General features: G+C 35.3%; 1 protein-coding gene across 1 annotated transcript; it reads right to left on the bottom strand.

The window, feature by feature from the left end:
• Positions 1-3146: 3146 nt before the first annotated feature.
• LOC143580824 (protein IQ-DOMAIN 32-like) lies at positions 3147-7440 on the bottom strand. The gene is made up of 6 exons (XM_077063758.1): positions 7203-7440; positions 5539-6051; positions 5327-5470; positions 5135-5215; positions 3372-5034; positions 3147-3296 (listed from the first exon to the last, which is right to left on the bottom strand). The coding sequence occupies exons 1-6, from the start codon at positions 7296-7298 to the stop codon at positions 3277-3279; spliced, it is 2517 nt and encodes an 838-aa protein (XP_076919873.1). The 5' UTR covers positions 7299-7440; the 3' UTR covers positions 3147-3276.
• Between the last annotated feature and the right edge of the window lie 7227 nt (positions 7441-14667).

Raw genomic sequence — 14667 nt, 5'->3', positions numbered from 1 at the left:
CAGGAGCGTTGAGTCCCACTTGTGTGGATTCTCCATGAGGTTTTGGTAGTTTTGAACATAGTGATCAATTATGTTAAAACCACCAATTCCATCTTGGAGCTTCAAACAATGTAGTTCTCGACGTTCCCGCTATGCGGGGATGTTATTCCCGTTTCCGCAAGTCATTGCCCAGAAGATCCTTCTTGGTTTCAATTCCCTGCGGAGCGCTAGGTATGTGAAGGGTTTTGCCTTGACACTGTACCTGCACTCGTCTTACGGTTACTTTACTTCCAAGGTTTTCCTGGCGTCAATTCCCTGCGGGTGCTCAGTATGTGAAGGGTTTTGCCTTGACACTGTACCCGCACCCGTCTTATGGTTACTTGGTTGCCGAGGTATTCTTGGCTTCAATTCGCTGCAGGTGCTAAGTATGTGAAGGGCTTTGCCTTAACACTGTACTCGCACCTGTCTTATAGTTACTTGGTTGCCAAGGTAAGGGGTATTTTCCCGCTTACTTTTGAATCTTTTTGAAATTTTGAAATTCGAAGAGTTGGTGAAAGGATAAGAACAGTCCAAACTGTTGAAACGTCGTCCGACGGTTTCTTCTGACTATGTCAGGACGTGCAGAAAGTTATGGCGACGTGACAGTACATGGTCATTCCAGACGCTTTTTCAGACGTGTGGGCGCGATTTTTCGGGCGCGTGGCCGCGAAATTAATGGCACGCGTTCTTTCAACAGCTGTTGCCAGTTTGCACTTTGCCACGTGTCATAGTTTCATTGCACCTGCGATTTCTCTCTCTTCCGCATTAAATTCATCGCATTAATTGCGATGAGTATATAAAGGGGGAGAGGGTCTCTTGTAATTCACACTTTCACTCTTCTCTTCTTGTAAACGATTTCCGGCGAATACTTTCTGCCAAGCATTCTCCTGAAATCACACTTCTTTACCTCCAAACCATGTCTTCTACTCACGATTTTGAAGCTGCTGCCGAAGAATCTGACGTGCACGTCGAGATCCCGACGTCTACGTCTGATAAAGACGATAAGAGCACTGCTGGCGAATGCCAGTGTGCTCTTCCGGCCGACCTCTATCGGTACGTCGTCCGGAAGTTCATGCTCGAGTCGTTCGAGCCTGAGTTTCCGGAGCCACACCAGACGGTGTACGATGCCCCCAAGGGCAAGATAGGGGTGTACGCTGCATTCTTCGTTTATCGGCATTTGGGGTATTTATAGCCGAAGGTAGGTTTCCAAGAAGGTGTAGCCGGCTGAATAGTATTCCTGTTCTACCAACTGTGGCCTACGCACGTGCCATGCTGGTAGTTGATGGGTAGGCAGCGGCTGACAGTGACCAGACCTGCTGTGTACTATTCCTTTTCCACCAACTGCAGGCTATGCACATGGTATGACAGGAGTTGGTGAGTAGGCAGCGGCTAATAGTGACATACGGTACAAGAGCATGCTGCTCGCCATACTGTTGTCAATGAGCTGTCGTATCTCTGGTCAGATCTTTTGCCCATACCTCGTCAGGTACAGTACAAAAGATCCTCCAGTATCGTACGGACTGGCTCATTTGGGCGGGAGTATTCCCCCTCCCGCCTTTGTGCGGGATTGTTCCCGGCTTTGCTCATTCCTTCAGGTGACTACTGAATTATTGAGAGCTAAGTGCCTTGTGCGTGTAGCCTTGCTGCGCGGGTGGCCTTCCCTGATGGCTTGTATCCGCAGCTGCGGGAACAGGCGGAGTACTTCACCATTGGGAGGCATTTCCTGCGGGAACAGCTTGCGTACTGCGCGTAAGGACGTCACGTCTCTGAGCATGGTGGGTCCTGCGGATCCAGTTGGTTTCTGCGCAGACGTCTCTCTTCAAGGTGAGTCCTGCGGGTCCAACTGGGCTCTGCTGGGACCTACCTCTTCATGTATGTTAGTGAAATATGAGAATTCTACTACACGCGACTCGTGTTCGCTTGGTTGTCATGTTTTACTAAAATAGATAAATGTAAAAAATTGTTAAATTTGATAATTATAAAATATTTAAAACATATGAATTGCAAAAACTTATAATATTCGTCCTATACTACTCATATAAACCAATATCACTTCTACTCTCGTGTATATGCCTATACAACTCGAATGAATCCATGATACTATCAACTAGACAATTCTATGACTCGTATAAATGATACGAGTAAAATCACCCATAAATATTTATTTTTTTGCTGACATGATACATGTTTTATGACGTGATAGGCACATGGTGCAGAACCAGTGCTTTTGTGGATAAAAAGATGAAATGATTGATTAGAAGTGACAACTGATTGGTCCTTAAAACGACAAACACAAAAGTTAAGATTCACAACCTATGACACATTATTCTCCTAGTCTTCTTAGTTTTAAAACACGAGTTTTTAATTGTATCGGATTTGATTTAAAAATGATATATCAGTTGATTCGGGATGTATTGGGAAATTCAACCGCGTTGAATAGTTTATCCTGTAATTTCATATAAATACAACTTTAACTCAAAAAATACAATTTCATAAAAATTGATCGAGTCAAATAGAAAGTTTGTACTTTATATACGTAATCAATCAATTACAAAAGATTTAGATAAACCAACTTTGTATTAGCCGAGTTCAAAATTAGTTGATTAACGAATCGTCATTTATTGTGTTTACTTGTTTCAATTTAATCCGTTAGGTTAAAGATCATTATAAAAACAATGGGCCGCAGAAAAATATCAAAAATCTCTTGTGTTTAAAACCAGAATTGAATAAAAAATGACGGCACAATATTTTATCAAACCGCCTAAAAACACCGGGCTTTAAATACCGGTCGTCTGCTGAAATCCAGTTCAAACGTTCATTACATACAGGTTTTTAAAACATTGCAATACACGGTCATTCTCCACTTCATTCAACCAACATAGTGGACACAACAGTTCAAAATGTTTCTTTTATTAACAAAATCATAAGAGATTTCACTTTTGTTGTGCTAAATTGGTGCAAATAAGTTGTTCATATTCACTTTTAATCACCCCTATATAATTAAGGCCTAATTTTATCTAGAGCATATTTAGGGGAAAAAAACCCTGAAATCCTTAATATCTCATATATATAATGTTTAAACCAAAAAAGAAAAAAAATATTACCAAACCCTGTTTCAAACAAAATACACACAAGCAGGCCATTGTTTCAAGAACTTGATAACAAACAATCCAAATATAAAAAAAATAATAATAACTAAAGAAAACACACTCATATGATATAACCATATAACATATTACCTCCACCTATTTACATCTTTTACCTCTGCCATTTCCTCTCTGGTAACAACAAAAAACAAACATCCTTAAAATAACATTCTGAAATAAAAATAATATCATAAGTTTATATATTACCTTGATTGACATTTCCTTTTGTTGTTTGTAAAGCTTGAGACATTGACCTTTGAATACGCGGCGACCCTTGTCGACCGTTAACCGCACCTGGTAACGAGTGCCTCTTTTTCAAATAAGTTTCCTTATCATGCCCATCCGGGCTTAATGACGGTGAAGCACTAGCAATCGCTTTTGCTCTTGCGGATTCGGTTGCTTGCATGTAACTCGGGACTGACGTTTCTTGATCACTGTTCTCGGGTTTTGGTGACCCGAAAGAGTTTCTTCGTTTCCCGGGCTTTGGGTCTTTAGGCAACTGCTCAAGACTAGTTCTTGGACCGGAGTCAGCACTTGACTTCTTGCTAGTTGACCAAGACTTTCGCTTTTGACTTGTTGACTTTTTGTCGGTTTTTGACTTCTTTGTGTTGGTTGACACCTGGCTCGATGGCGTTCCTTGTGATTCGGGGATGGTTATGTGGGACGTTGGCGATCCCGTTGTAGATATTTGTGGACCTGGTTCATGGTGGCTCGACTCGGGCTCGGCCTCAGGCTTGATGTCAGTGTCGTTGACCTCTTGGTCAACTTGTATTTCAGGCATACCAATGTCTATGTTGTTATTATTATTATTAATATTATTATTATAATCATCAACTGCTTCATTTGAAGCTTTCGGTTCCTCGGGTTTCTTGTTTTCAACCTCAATATGATCGGGTGAGTCGAGTGTGGATGTGATTGACAACTCGGTTCCACATTCCGAGCCACCGTTCTGAACCGCTATCGAACCATGGGTAACCACGTGTTCATCCGGCTCAACATCTGGAGCCGGGGTTAACTTTTCAGGCTCAGAAGAAACGATATCTACAACCGAACCCGCCACGTCATCTTGTGTAACGGAATTGGGTGATTTCAAAGGGCCAGAAGAGCCTGCGACGTCATCTTGATTAGAAGAATTGGTTGGTTTTAACGGTTTGGTCAAAGAAGTTAACTCTTCAAATCTTGACTGAGCTGCAATAAATGCAGGATTACTTGCTTTTCTTGACCCAAAAATCGACTTTCTTCCCTCTGAATCTGGTTGGTCGGTGGCTACACGTTTTGCAGATCGTTTCGGTTCAGTTTCTGATACAAGATTCTCGGGAATCGGTTTGGGTTTGGTTTCTGAAACGGGATTCTCGAAAAGAGGTTCGGGTTTTGTTTCCGATATGGGATTTTCATGAACCGGTTCGGGTTTTGTTTCCGATATGGGATTTTTATGAACCGGTTCGGGTTTCGTTTCTGATACGGGATTTTCAGGAATCGGTTCGGGTTTCGTTTCTGATACAATATTCTCGAGAATCGGTTCAGGAACTGAATTTACCTCAATCTGAGGTGCGGTATGCAACTCCATCGATTCGGTTACAGGTTTTTCCTCTTCACGGGTTTTTTCATTGGAACTTTCGTTAATATGAATCAAGTTCTTGTTTTCTTCAACTGGCAGAATAAGCTCCGCGACATCAGTGGTGACTACAGTCTTGACCTCATGTTCAGTATTATTTACGACTTTGCCATTATCATGTTCCGCTACACGTGACTCCAAAACGTCAGGAGACGACACAAACATCCACCTCTCTAACCAATTCCAAGCTGAATCAGATTTTAATGGCTCGCATTTGATGTTTATTTGTTTCCCCTTTGGTGTAGATTCCAGTAGCTATAACCAACAAAAATAAAAATTAATTCGGTAATTTACCATCTACTAAATTAAAACGTGTACCGAAAAAATGATCAGAAATGACTGCATTTGTATTTACCTGACGAGCAAGTCTGTTACTTAATAGCTTCTCAATGGAAACATACGTTGGATTTGAATTAACTCCCGCATTTTGCACTCCCTGAAACAACATAAACGTGTAAACTAATAATTTTGAAAACGACCCGTTTTGGCTTAGTTCAATGTTTCATAACATATAATACGAAAAAGGAAAGATTTGTTTTTTTTATACCTTACGCGCACGAACAAGAGCTTGCATTTTAACGATGGCTTGAACACAACGTAAGGTTCCAACAGCATGATTTCTGACCAAATGGCCTCTAACCGCAGCTTGCAGTTTGACCACATTCTTATGTTTGACCAACTCTTTCTCAGCCTGCAATTAAAAACACTTAAATAATAAAATAAATACATAAACAAACGAACAAAATAATAAATGCATACCAAGAATCTTCTAACAGCAGCTTGGATCACAAGAACAGCTGATTCGGAATCAGATCCATCGGGAACAGGTTCAGATTTAACATCATCTTCTTCACAAGCAGATTCGATAGCCACGGTCGAAACCGCAGCATTTTTGGTAACTGAATCTGGTATCTCTTCTTCTGTCCATATATTGTCACAAGTTTTTTCAGATATGTTGTTATAAACTTGTGGTTCAGAACTGATAGATATCGGTTTACTCTCTGAAGTAGTTAGATTATCAGAACTGATAGTAATCGGTTCAGAGATCGGTTTATTCTCTGAAGAAGTTAGTTTATCAGAACTGATAGTAATCGGTTCAGAGATCGGTTTAGTCTCTGAAGAAGTTAGTTTATCAGAACTGATAGTAATTGGTTCAGAGATCGGTTTATCCTCCGAAGAAGTTAGTTTATCAGCAACCACTGTGTTACTCAACACTCGATGCCTCGCTGATCGTTTCCTGAAACTCCATCCTCGCTTATCTGGACCCTTATTCTGGCATATGTTAAATCAAATTAGTTCACAAACTAATTAGATCCATTTCATTAACACTTTCCAAATAAATAAATAAAAATCTAATCAGAATATAAGATCCGATTTAGCAACAAACATGACTCGCGATCTCAAATCCTCAACGATAGATTCGTGTTCCCGGGATTATCCGAATCATCAAATTAAAATTTTCAGATTAAAAACATCAAATTTCCTTAATTTAAGTTAACTTCAACCCAATTAACTCCATTTAAATTTCCTAATTAGATCCATTTCATTAACACTTTCATAAAGATCTAAAACTCAAATTCCAATCAAATACAATCTAATTAACCTAATTCCCATCAAATACACTACCAATTTCACTTGATTTCAAATTACAAACAAAACCCAACTCGGTTACTAGATCTCATACACAAACAATCACTCCGGACCAGTCAAATTCACTGAACTCAATAATTCAAAAACCCATTATTATTTCATCAAATCACACAAAACCCATCACAAATTAACCACATTTACACCTCAGACGAATCAATTTCAATCAAATACACCACCAATTTCAAATTATAAACAAAACCCACATCAGATATTAGATCTTATACCAAACCCACAAACAAAACTAATCAATCTCACATCAAACTCACAAAACCCATCACAAATTAACCACATTTACACCTCAAAAGAATCATTTTTCATCAAATACACAACCATTTTCACTCAATTTCAAATTACAAACCAAACCCACATCAGAAATTAGATCTTATACAAACCCACAAACAAAAGCATTGATTTTTCATCAAATCACACAAAACCCAACTCAAATTAACCACATTTACACCTCAAAATAATCAATTTCCATCAAATACACTACCAATTTCACTCAATTTCAAATCACAAAAAAAAAAAACCCACATCAAAAATTAGATCTCACACAAAACCCACAAACGAAACTAATTAATTTCACATCAAACCCACAAAACCCATCACAAATTAACCACATTTATGCCTCAAATACACCACCAATTCCACTCAATTTCAAATTAGAAACAAAACCCACATCAGAAATTAGATCTCACACAAAACCCACAAACGAAACTAATCAATTTCACATAAAACCCACAAAACCCATCACAAATGAACCGCATTTATACCTCAGACGACGCATCAATCTCATCAGGATCAACAGATTCATTGCTACCACCGCCACAAGCAATGATCTTGAAGCAAGAAGGAGTGGATCTTCCCATGATTAATAATTATAACCGTTGTCAATTAACGGAAGCAAACATAGAGAGAGAGAGAGAGAGATAAAGATCGTGTTGTTTGTTTGTTTTGTGAGTGACTCAGTGAGTCAGTGACATTTGGGTGTGTTTTTCGTCGTTAATGTTGGAAATTGAAGCGGGTGCAGGTGGAAGGGTATTTATGGAACAACACAACACCCTGAACATGCTCCTCCAATCTAGGGTACCAGTTTTATAGAAATATTAACTTGTAACTTGTGCTTTAAGACTTGTACCCTTTTTACTTGTTTTAGTAATCAAGATCAAAGGTGATCTAATTAGCTTAAGTGGAGTAATTAGTAAATGTAGCATTGATCTGATACCATGCATTTGTTGATTAATATTTATAACACTAACAGGGTATGAGAGTTTACGGATGTCATCAGTTTCTCGCATATCACGGGAGTTATGGTCTTACGATGGTTAAAGAGTGAACTTTGGACATAACCTCAAATAAGATAGGTTTACACGTGAGATCCTATTTCATTTAAAAAATAGGGTTGTTAAAAACGATGAAACAGTCAGATTTATTAAAAACGAGCTAATCGGTCAACCTAGTAATAGTAAGGTTAAGAGAGAAACAGTTCGGTTTTACGATTTGGAACTGTACACAAAATGTTAATATGAATGAAATAATTTTTTTTTCACTATAGGGATTATAATTATCATACTATAAGTATTTTTATACGTATATTCAACTATAGCATTTATGTGTTTCAAATAAAACTGATTTTGTAGAATTATCTTTTTTGTCTTCACTTTTTTTGACAAAAGTTTTTAGTACGCAAAATGTAAAAGGTCACTCCCTTTTTAACCTATCAATCTACCGAATTTTTAAAAATATAATCGTGTGATTAAAAAAAACAAAAACAACCCACGCCAACAAACCGTCAAAACCGCACTGTGTCGGTCGGTATGGCCGGCCCAACCAAACCGACCAGTTTGGTTTTTTTTTTCTAAAAGTTATAATTACTGATGCAACTTATAAAATTGAATCGTAAACACCTTACTTTAATCCATAGAAATGGCAAACAAACAAACACACCAATTCGTATTGTGGATTATATACTTAGAACAATAACCATCTGAAATATGTTTTTTATTTTACTGACGACAAAGTAGTAAATGAAGACAAATGAGTCATGCAAAATTACGTTGCTTCCTTCGTAACAAGTTTCATTGCTAATGCACTTAAAGAAAACATATAGACATCATAATGTCATATTCAAAATATATTACATGATTCTGTTATTATAAAGTATGAGGTAATATCTTTTCTATTTTACAAAATTTATTAAATCGTATTATTACTTAATGTTCAATTATTAATTAAATAATCATTTTTAAAAAGCAGTCTTTTTCGTTTTTGGTCAAATGTCGATATAATTACACAAAAGATGGATAAAAAGCACAAACGATGTGTTTTGGTAGTGCAATCAACTTAGCTTAATGTCTCGCGACAACAAATATTCATATTATAACTTTATGCCTCATGACAACAAATAATTAGTTGAAAAAACTACCTTACAACTCTAGATAGGTTCATGGATAGGTCGAAAGCGAAAGATAAGTTATTGTTCGATTCATGTTATTATTTGATAAAAGATATAGGTTTGGTTTAATTAATACGTTTTTTTATAACGATCGGGATTTTATAAAAAAGCAAAAAGACACTAGCAAGAAGCTAGGAAGCTAAATATAACATCCATAATGGAAACAATACATGGAAATGACTCACAATGAGAATCAAAACTAACCAGATTGAATAAAACACACAATTGCTTCAATCCATACTGTATCTATTTAATTAATACATTCTTAACAATGTTTGAAAGGAAATATTGTTGTTGTTAACCCCCTTATCATTCCGAGCACGATAAATACACCAACATGTCTCATACAAATTTCTTCTTTTCCTCGTTTCCTTGGACTTGCTTGCTTGTTGCAAGGGTAATTCTATATTTTTCTAGCACCATTGGGACCTAGTGTTGGAACTTGCAACACGGTTTCTTGCAACGATAACTAGTTTCAAATGCAAACAAATTAGGGAAATACTTACATAATGGGTTCGACCTGATTCAACAATCATGCCAAAACCGTATCTCTCTTTCATCTCATGTTTAAATGGGTCAAAGACAACTCAACTTGCCATGTACACAAGCTATTGACTTTGGTGGGGTTGAGTAGCAAGATTTAGATTTATGGTGAATTTTAGATATTTATTCGTAGCATCCCATAAAAAGTTCTTATTATATCCTATTTTTCAATTACTTGATCCAAAACCTTTTATAAGGGAATATAATAAATTAAAAGGCTATTTAAAACCGATTTTAAGAATGCAATACAACCTCTTATAAAAAGAGATTTTGCCTTGCATAATGAAACTCTGGATTCAAGGAATCTATGACCAGACTCCAATGTTTAACTAATAGATAAGTCGTACTCAAGACTTAGCCATTTGTGTTGGGTTGGAAGTGAGCACATTAGTGACCTAATCAAATCCGAATTGTTAAATTTGAATTGATACAACCTTAGAAAAGCTCGAGCTAATATTAGAGCTCTTTTAAACGGGTCTACTGTTTATACACTTGTATTTAATATAATATATGTATATATTCATGATAAGTAGTATTATATACAGTGTCAATATAAAAACAGTTAAATAATATACAGAGTGCTTTACATAAAGTTTATAGTTAAAAAAATATCAAGATAAGTAATAATAAATAAACAATACATGAGCCTAAATTTGCTTAGCTAAACTGAAACTTGGCTGTGCTCGTTTACATCCCAAGTTCTTATGCTTTATTATGTTTTTATTCTATTTACTTTTAATTTGTAAACACAAGAATGCATACTAGGATTTCATTACTTAAATACTTAATTAGGCTAGAAATATGTGTATCACGTGAATTGAGTAAGAAAATATCAAATTGAATATTAAATAGTTAATGATAGAAATTGATATTAAAGTAAATGAGAAGCGGAAAATAAACTTATTTATTTGTTTAATGAAGAGAAGTGGAAAACAAACTTATTTGTTAGGTGTAAAAAGAGAAGCGAGAAAAGTAAATCATAATGATAATGATAAAGATTTAGGAATTTTTAGATGTATCGAAGGTCAATCAAAAATATATTTAAAAACACGTAATTTGCTACCTTGTAATATGGATGAGCTCGGTACCATACCGGTACTGATATAGAATTTTCCAATCTCGATTTCTTGTCAATTCGGTACTGATATAGTACCGGAAATGCTCGATTCGGTACCGGTACCCTAATTTACCCGGCATGGGCGTAAATTACACCCAAAGCTATATTTCACCATCTTCTTTCTTTTCAATCCCATCTTCACTATTTTCTTTCATTGTGCTTCCCACTTCTTAGATAATAGTAATACTTAAATCTACTCTAAGGCTATGTGTAGCAGAGAGATTACAAAATGGGGCGATTTACGTCATGTGACGTCCAGTCAGCAAGTGTAGATTTTTGTTTTTGGGATGTAATGGTGTTGTAACCCTATATATACACACACATATATATATCACACTCACACCATATTATAATAACAAATCCCAAACACAATCAGGCGACAACCCCCCCCCCCCCCCCCCTTCGCCCCACAAATCGTCAGGGGGGCGGTGTTTGCGCTCCATATCGCCCGAAATTGTCCCATTTATTCGCCCAGTACGTTTAGCCTAACATGCTTCAACTAACTCATTTTAAACGCTATTACTTGTAATTGCATAAGTATACAAAGTCATTTCATTCAACACAATAAATCCTTATTTAACAGATTAACTTAACATTTTTTTCTTTTATTAGTTTCACAATTGTCATGTGCTATTCTACGAAATTTCTGTCGTTTCATTTTAGTATGAGCTTTGATCTCATTGTTTAAGCTGCACAAGTAAATTAAAGAAAAGAGTTTGTGATTATTACACATGAGCTCTTGGTCTAGTGATCTGGTGCTTGCCCTATCAATATGTTAGTGAATATAGTAGGGGTGTTAAAAAAACTCGTGGCTCGCTCGAAAATAGCTCGAAAAAAGCTCGGCTCGAAAAAGCTTGATTCTAAATGAGCTCGGCTCGACTCGGCTCGAATTCTAAACGAGCCGAGCTCGAGCCAGGGTCGGCTCGTGGCTCGGTTTTGGCTCGACTTGTTAGCTCGGCTCGTTTAGATTAAACCTTAAATTTTAATATCTATATATAATAATATCATACTTATACATATATTATGTCACTTGATACCTAAACCTTATAAAAGAATAACGAAAATAAAACATATAAAGTTCTAATTATTAATTTTTTATAATATGTATGTTAAAATTATATTTTTTATCTTTTATAAATCAAAATTTGTAAAATAGGAAATTAAAACATAAAAAAATAAAAAAATTCAAAAAAATTAAAGGAGACTGGTTCGATGAGCTCGAGCTCGGCTCGAGCTTTAAACGAGCCGAGCTCGAGCTCGATTTTTCAGCTCGATAAAGAAAACGAGCCGAGCTCGAGCCAGCTTGATTAAGTTCGAGCTCGAGCTCGAGCACACTATGGCTCGGCTCGTTTACAGCCCTAGAATATAGTGACTTTAAATCCTTACAGGTATAAAGTAAAATGAAATGTCAGGTGCTAAAAATTTTGTTATTAGTAAAAAGAAGAAAAAATTACGGATTAATGTAACTTCGTACAACTTGATCGTATACATACTAGAAAACTAATTCCGGGTACTCAGACATAGGAGATATAAAGAAAACTAATTCGTGGATAAATATCATAAGTTTACTAATATTTATAACAAAGTATGTGAATACTAATATAAATACTAAAATGCATTTTAAATACTAAATTATTCTAAGATTGCTATCATTTATTAATAAAATGATAATCATTTTTTTAAATATTATGTAAAACTAATATATATATATATATATATAGCAAGGTTAAAATAAGAAGTAAATTTTTCTAAGAAGTGTATAAAGTGTATTTTCACCATTAGATCTAAAAAACACACTGCACAATAAACACATCGCAACTAATATAAAACACACATCACAATAAACACACTTTTCATATTCACAATCAGATCAACATATCTAACGCACCAGATTACTTCTTACACTTTTAGATACACTCTACTTCTTATTTTAACCTCACAATGTATATATATATGTGTGTGTGTGTGTGTGTGTGTGTGTTTGTGTGAGATATCATAAGTTTAGTAATATTATAGAAAACTACTAGATCTGATATGTCTATGGTTCACCACCTTTGATCGATTTTTAGTAACTGGGCGGACTTAAAGAAAGTTGTCCTGGTGTCATACATTAGGGATGAGATCGATACCATACCGGTAGGTTATCCATATCATACATTGTAGCGATTACTCTAGGTGTATTTAACCTTGTACCATACCTTGGAGGGTTGGTTATGTGAATTTTTAGTACTTTTACAACATTGGCTAGTTGATAACTTGGAGGGTTGATTATGTGAATTTTTATAATATACAAAGGGTTAATTTGGCACTAAAGCATAACACATGGATCGTATTTGAACGTTTCAGGCGACATGAAGTTCAGTAAGAAGCATGTGAATAACGAAAAAGTAATCTTATTTGACAACTGTTTTGTCATCAAGTAACATGTGTATATTTTATTAGAAAAAACCTACAACCATCTTTTATGGGCTCATGTTTGTGTAAAATGAATCAAACTATCAGTTTTACATGGATAGATATTATTCATCGATGCCGTTCATAGTAACTCATCAACACCGAAAAACGATAATTTTGTTTTCAGTAGGATCGGTTTTGCCATTTAAAAATGGATGGCGGCACAGCTTGTTGCCCGCTTACCTGCCTCTTTATTGTAATTGGATCATTTTATTTGAAATGAAAACAAATCAAGATAAAAACAAAGAAGATATTATTTGGTTTTTTACATGTAATACACTAAGTTGTGACTTTCGTGTATAGGGGCTAATGATTTTATAAAATGGGAAATCCAGAATTTACACATACAAATAATACTAAAAATATGAAAAATCTAGTTGATGGGTCCGTCCCCAGTAATTGAGTGTTTAATTTTGTTTAAATTTTAAGTTTTGACAAGAAGAGAAAATAATTAGCATACGGGGGGTTTATCTTTTCTACTAATATTCACCCTAACTTTAACGTGTGTCTGTAACTCTGTATGCACTTTTGTAGAATTCTAAACAAAAAATATTTTCTTTCATGACAGAGCCCGTTTTTGGTTTATACCACGAAGAAATAATTTCTTTGATACTTTAGCTTATAGGACGAAGAATTTTATGTGACAATTTGTGCGAAGCTGTCTTAAAGTGTAAATATACTCATAGATTTGTTTTAGATTATATATATAATTGTCATTCCTACCTTTGTGAGATGGTAAGGTGATTATGGTGTAAAATATAAGAACAACGGTTCAATCCTTGTAGTGTGTAGCATTTAGTCATTACAAAAAAAAACAAAAACTTCAACTATTCATTTTTGGTGACATGAGACGCCATGCTTCTTGATGGTTGATGAAAGGAACGAAAACTTGTGTAAACACCATGTTGTAGTTGGATCAAATGCAAGATGCCATATATTTAGAACGAATCTTATGTAAAATACAATAATTGTAAATGAATAAGTAAATTACGTAATATACAATAATTGAAAATGGATAAAACTATATGTCATGCTGAACCATATAATTAATTAATATAAAAATACCAAAAATAGGAAAAAAAAAATAAGTTCTACTACCAAGTACCAACTTTAGTTAACTAATTCATACATTAAATATTCTATTTAGCTACAAACATGCCATTGTTTATTTTGACGATTGATGAAATAATCTAGTGATTAAGATCTAGAAATTTCTCGCACTAACAAGTCATTCGCGAATGAATGCATGATGTATAATGATGTTGTATATATATATATAATAAATTATTCGAAATTAGTCATACCAAAATAATATGTGAGTTTGGATTGAAAATTAATTATGAGAAAAGGTAAAGCATTGAGAGCAGAATATCATGATCAATGAAAGAGGCTTTTTAACATGATGAGGTGAGACAATATCTGGCTATCTGTTAAATTGCAGTTTAACTGTCGAGACTTCAAATGGAAGCTTTGATGGTGGTTCCAAATGATTGTCAAAACCAGAAAAAGTAAACATTTCGTTTTAAACTCAAAACGAGTATAAGAACATACGTGTTGCTTTGGATCCGTAATTGTTTGCCTAGGTAAATAGCAGGGGACCAATATTCTTATATTATAGTTAGTTCTACAATTAAATTAAAACAAAAATATAGTTTGAAGTGTGACATCC

The sequence above is a fragment of the Bidens hawaiensis genome, unplaced genomic scaffold, assembly GCF_021521415.1.
Source record: "Bidens hawaiensis isolate Kalapana, Puna unplaced genomic scaffold, B.hawaiensis_p1.1 tig00030669_1, whole genome shotgun sequence".
Lineage (NCBI taxonomy): Eukaryota > Viridiplantae > Streptophyta > Magnoliopsida > Asterales > Asteraceae > Bidens > Bidens hawaiensis.
The sequence above is the reverse complement of the archived record's forward strand: the minus strand, read 5'-3'. Positions and strand labels throughout refer to the sequence as shown.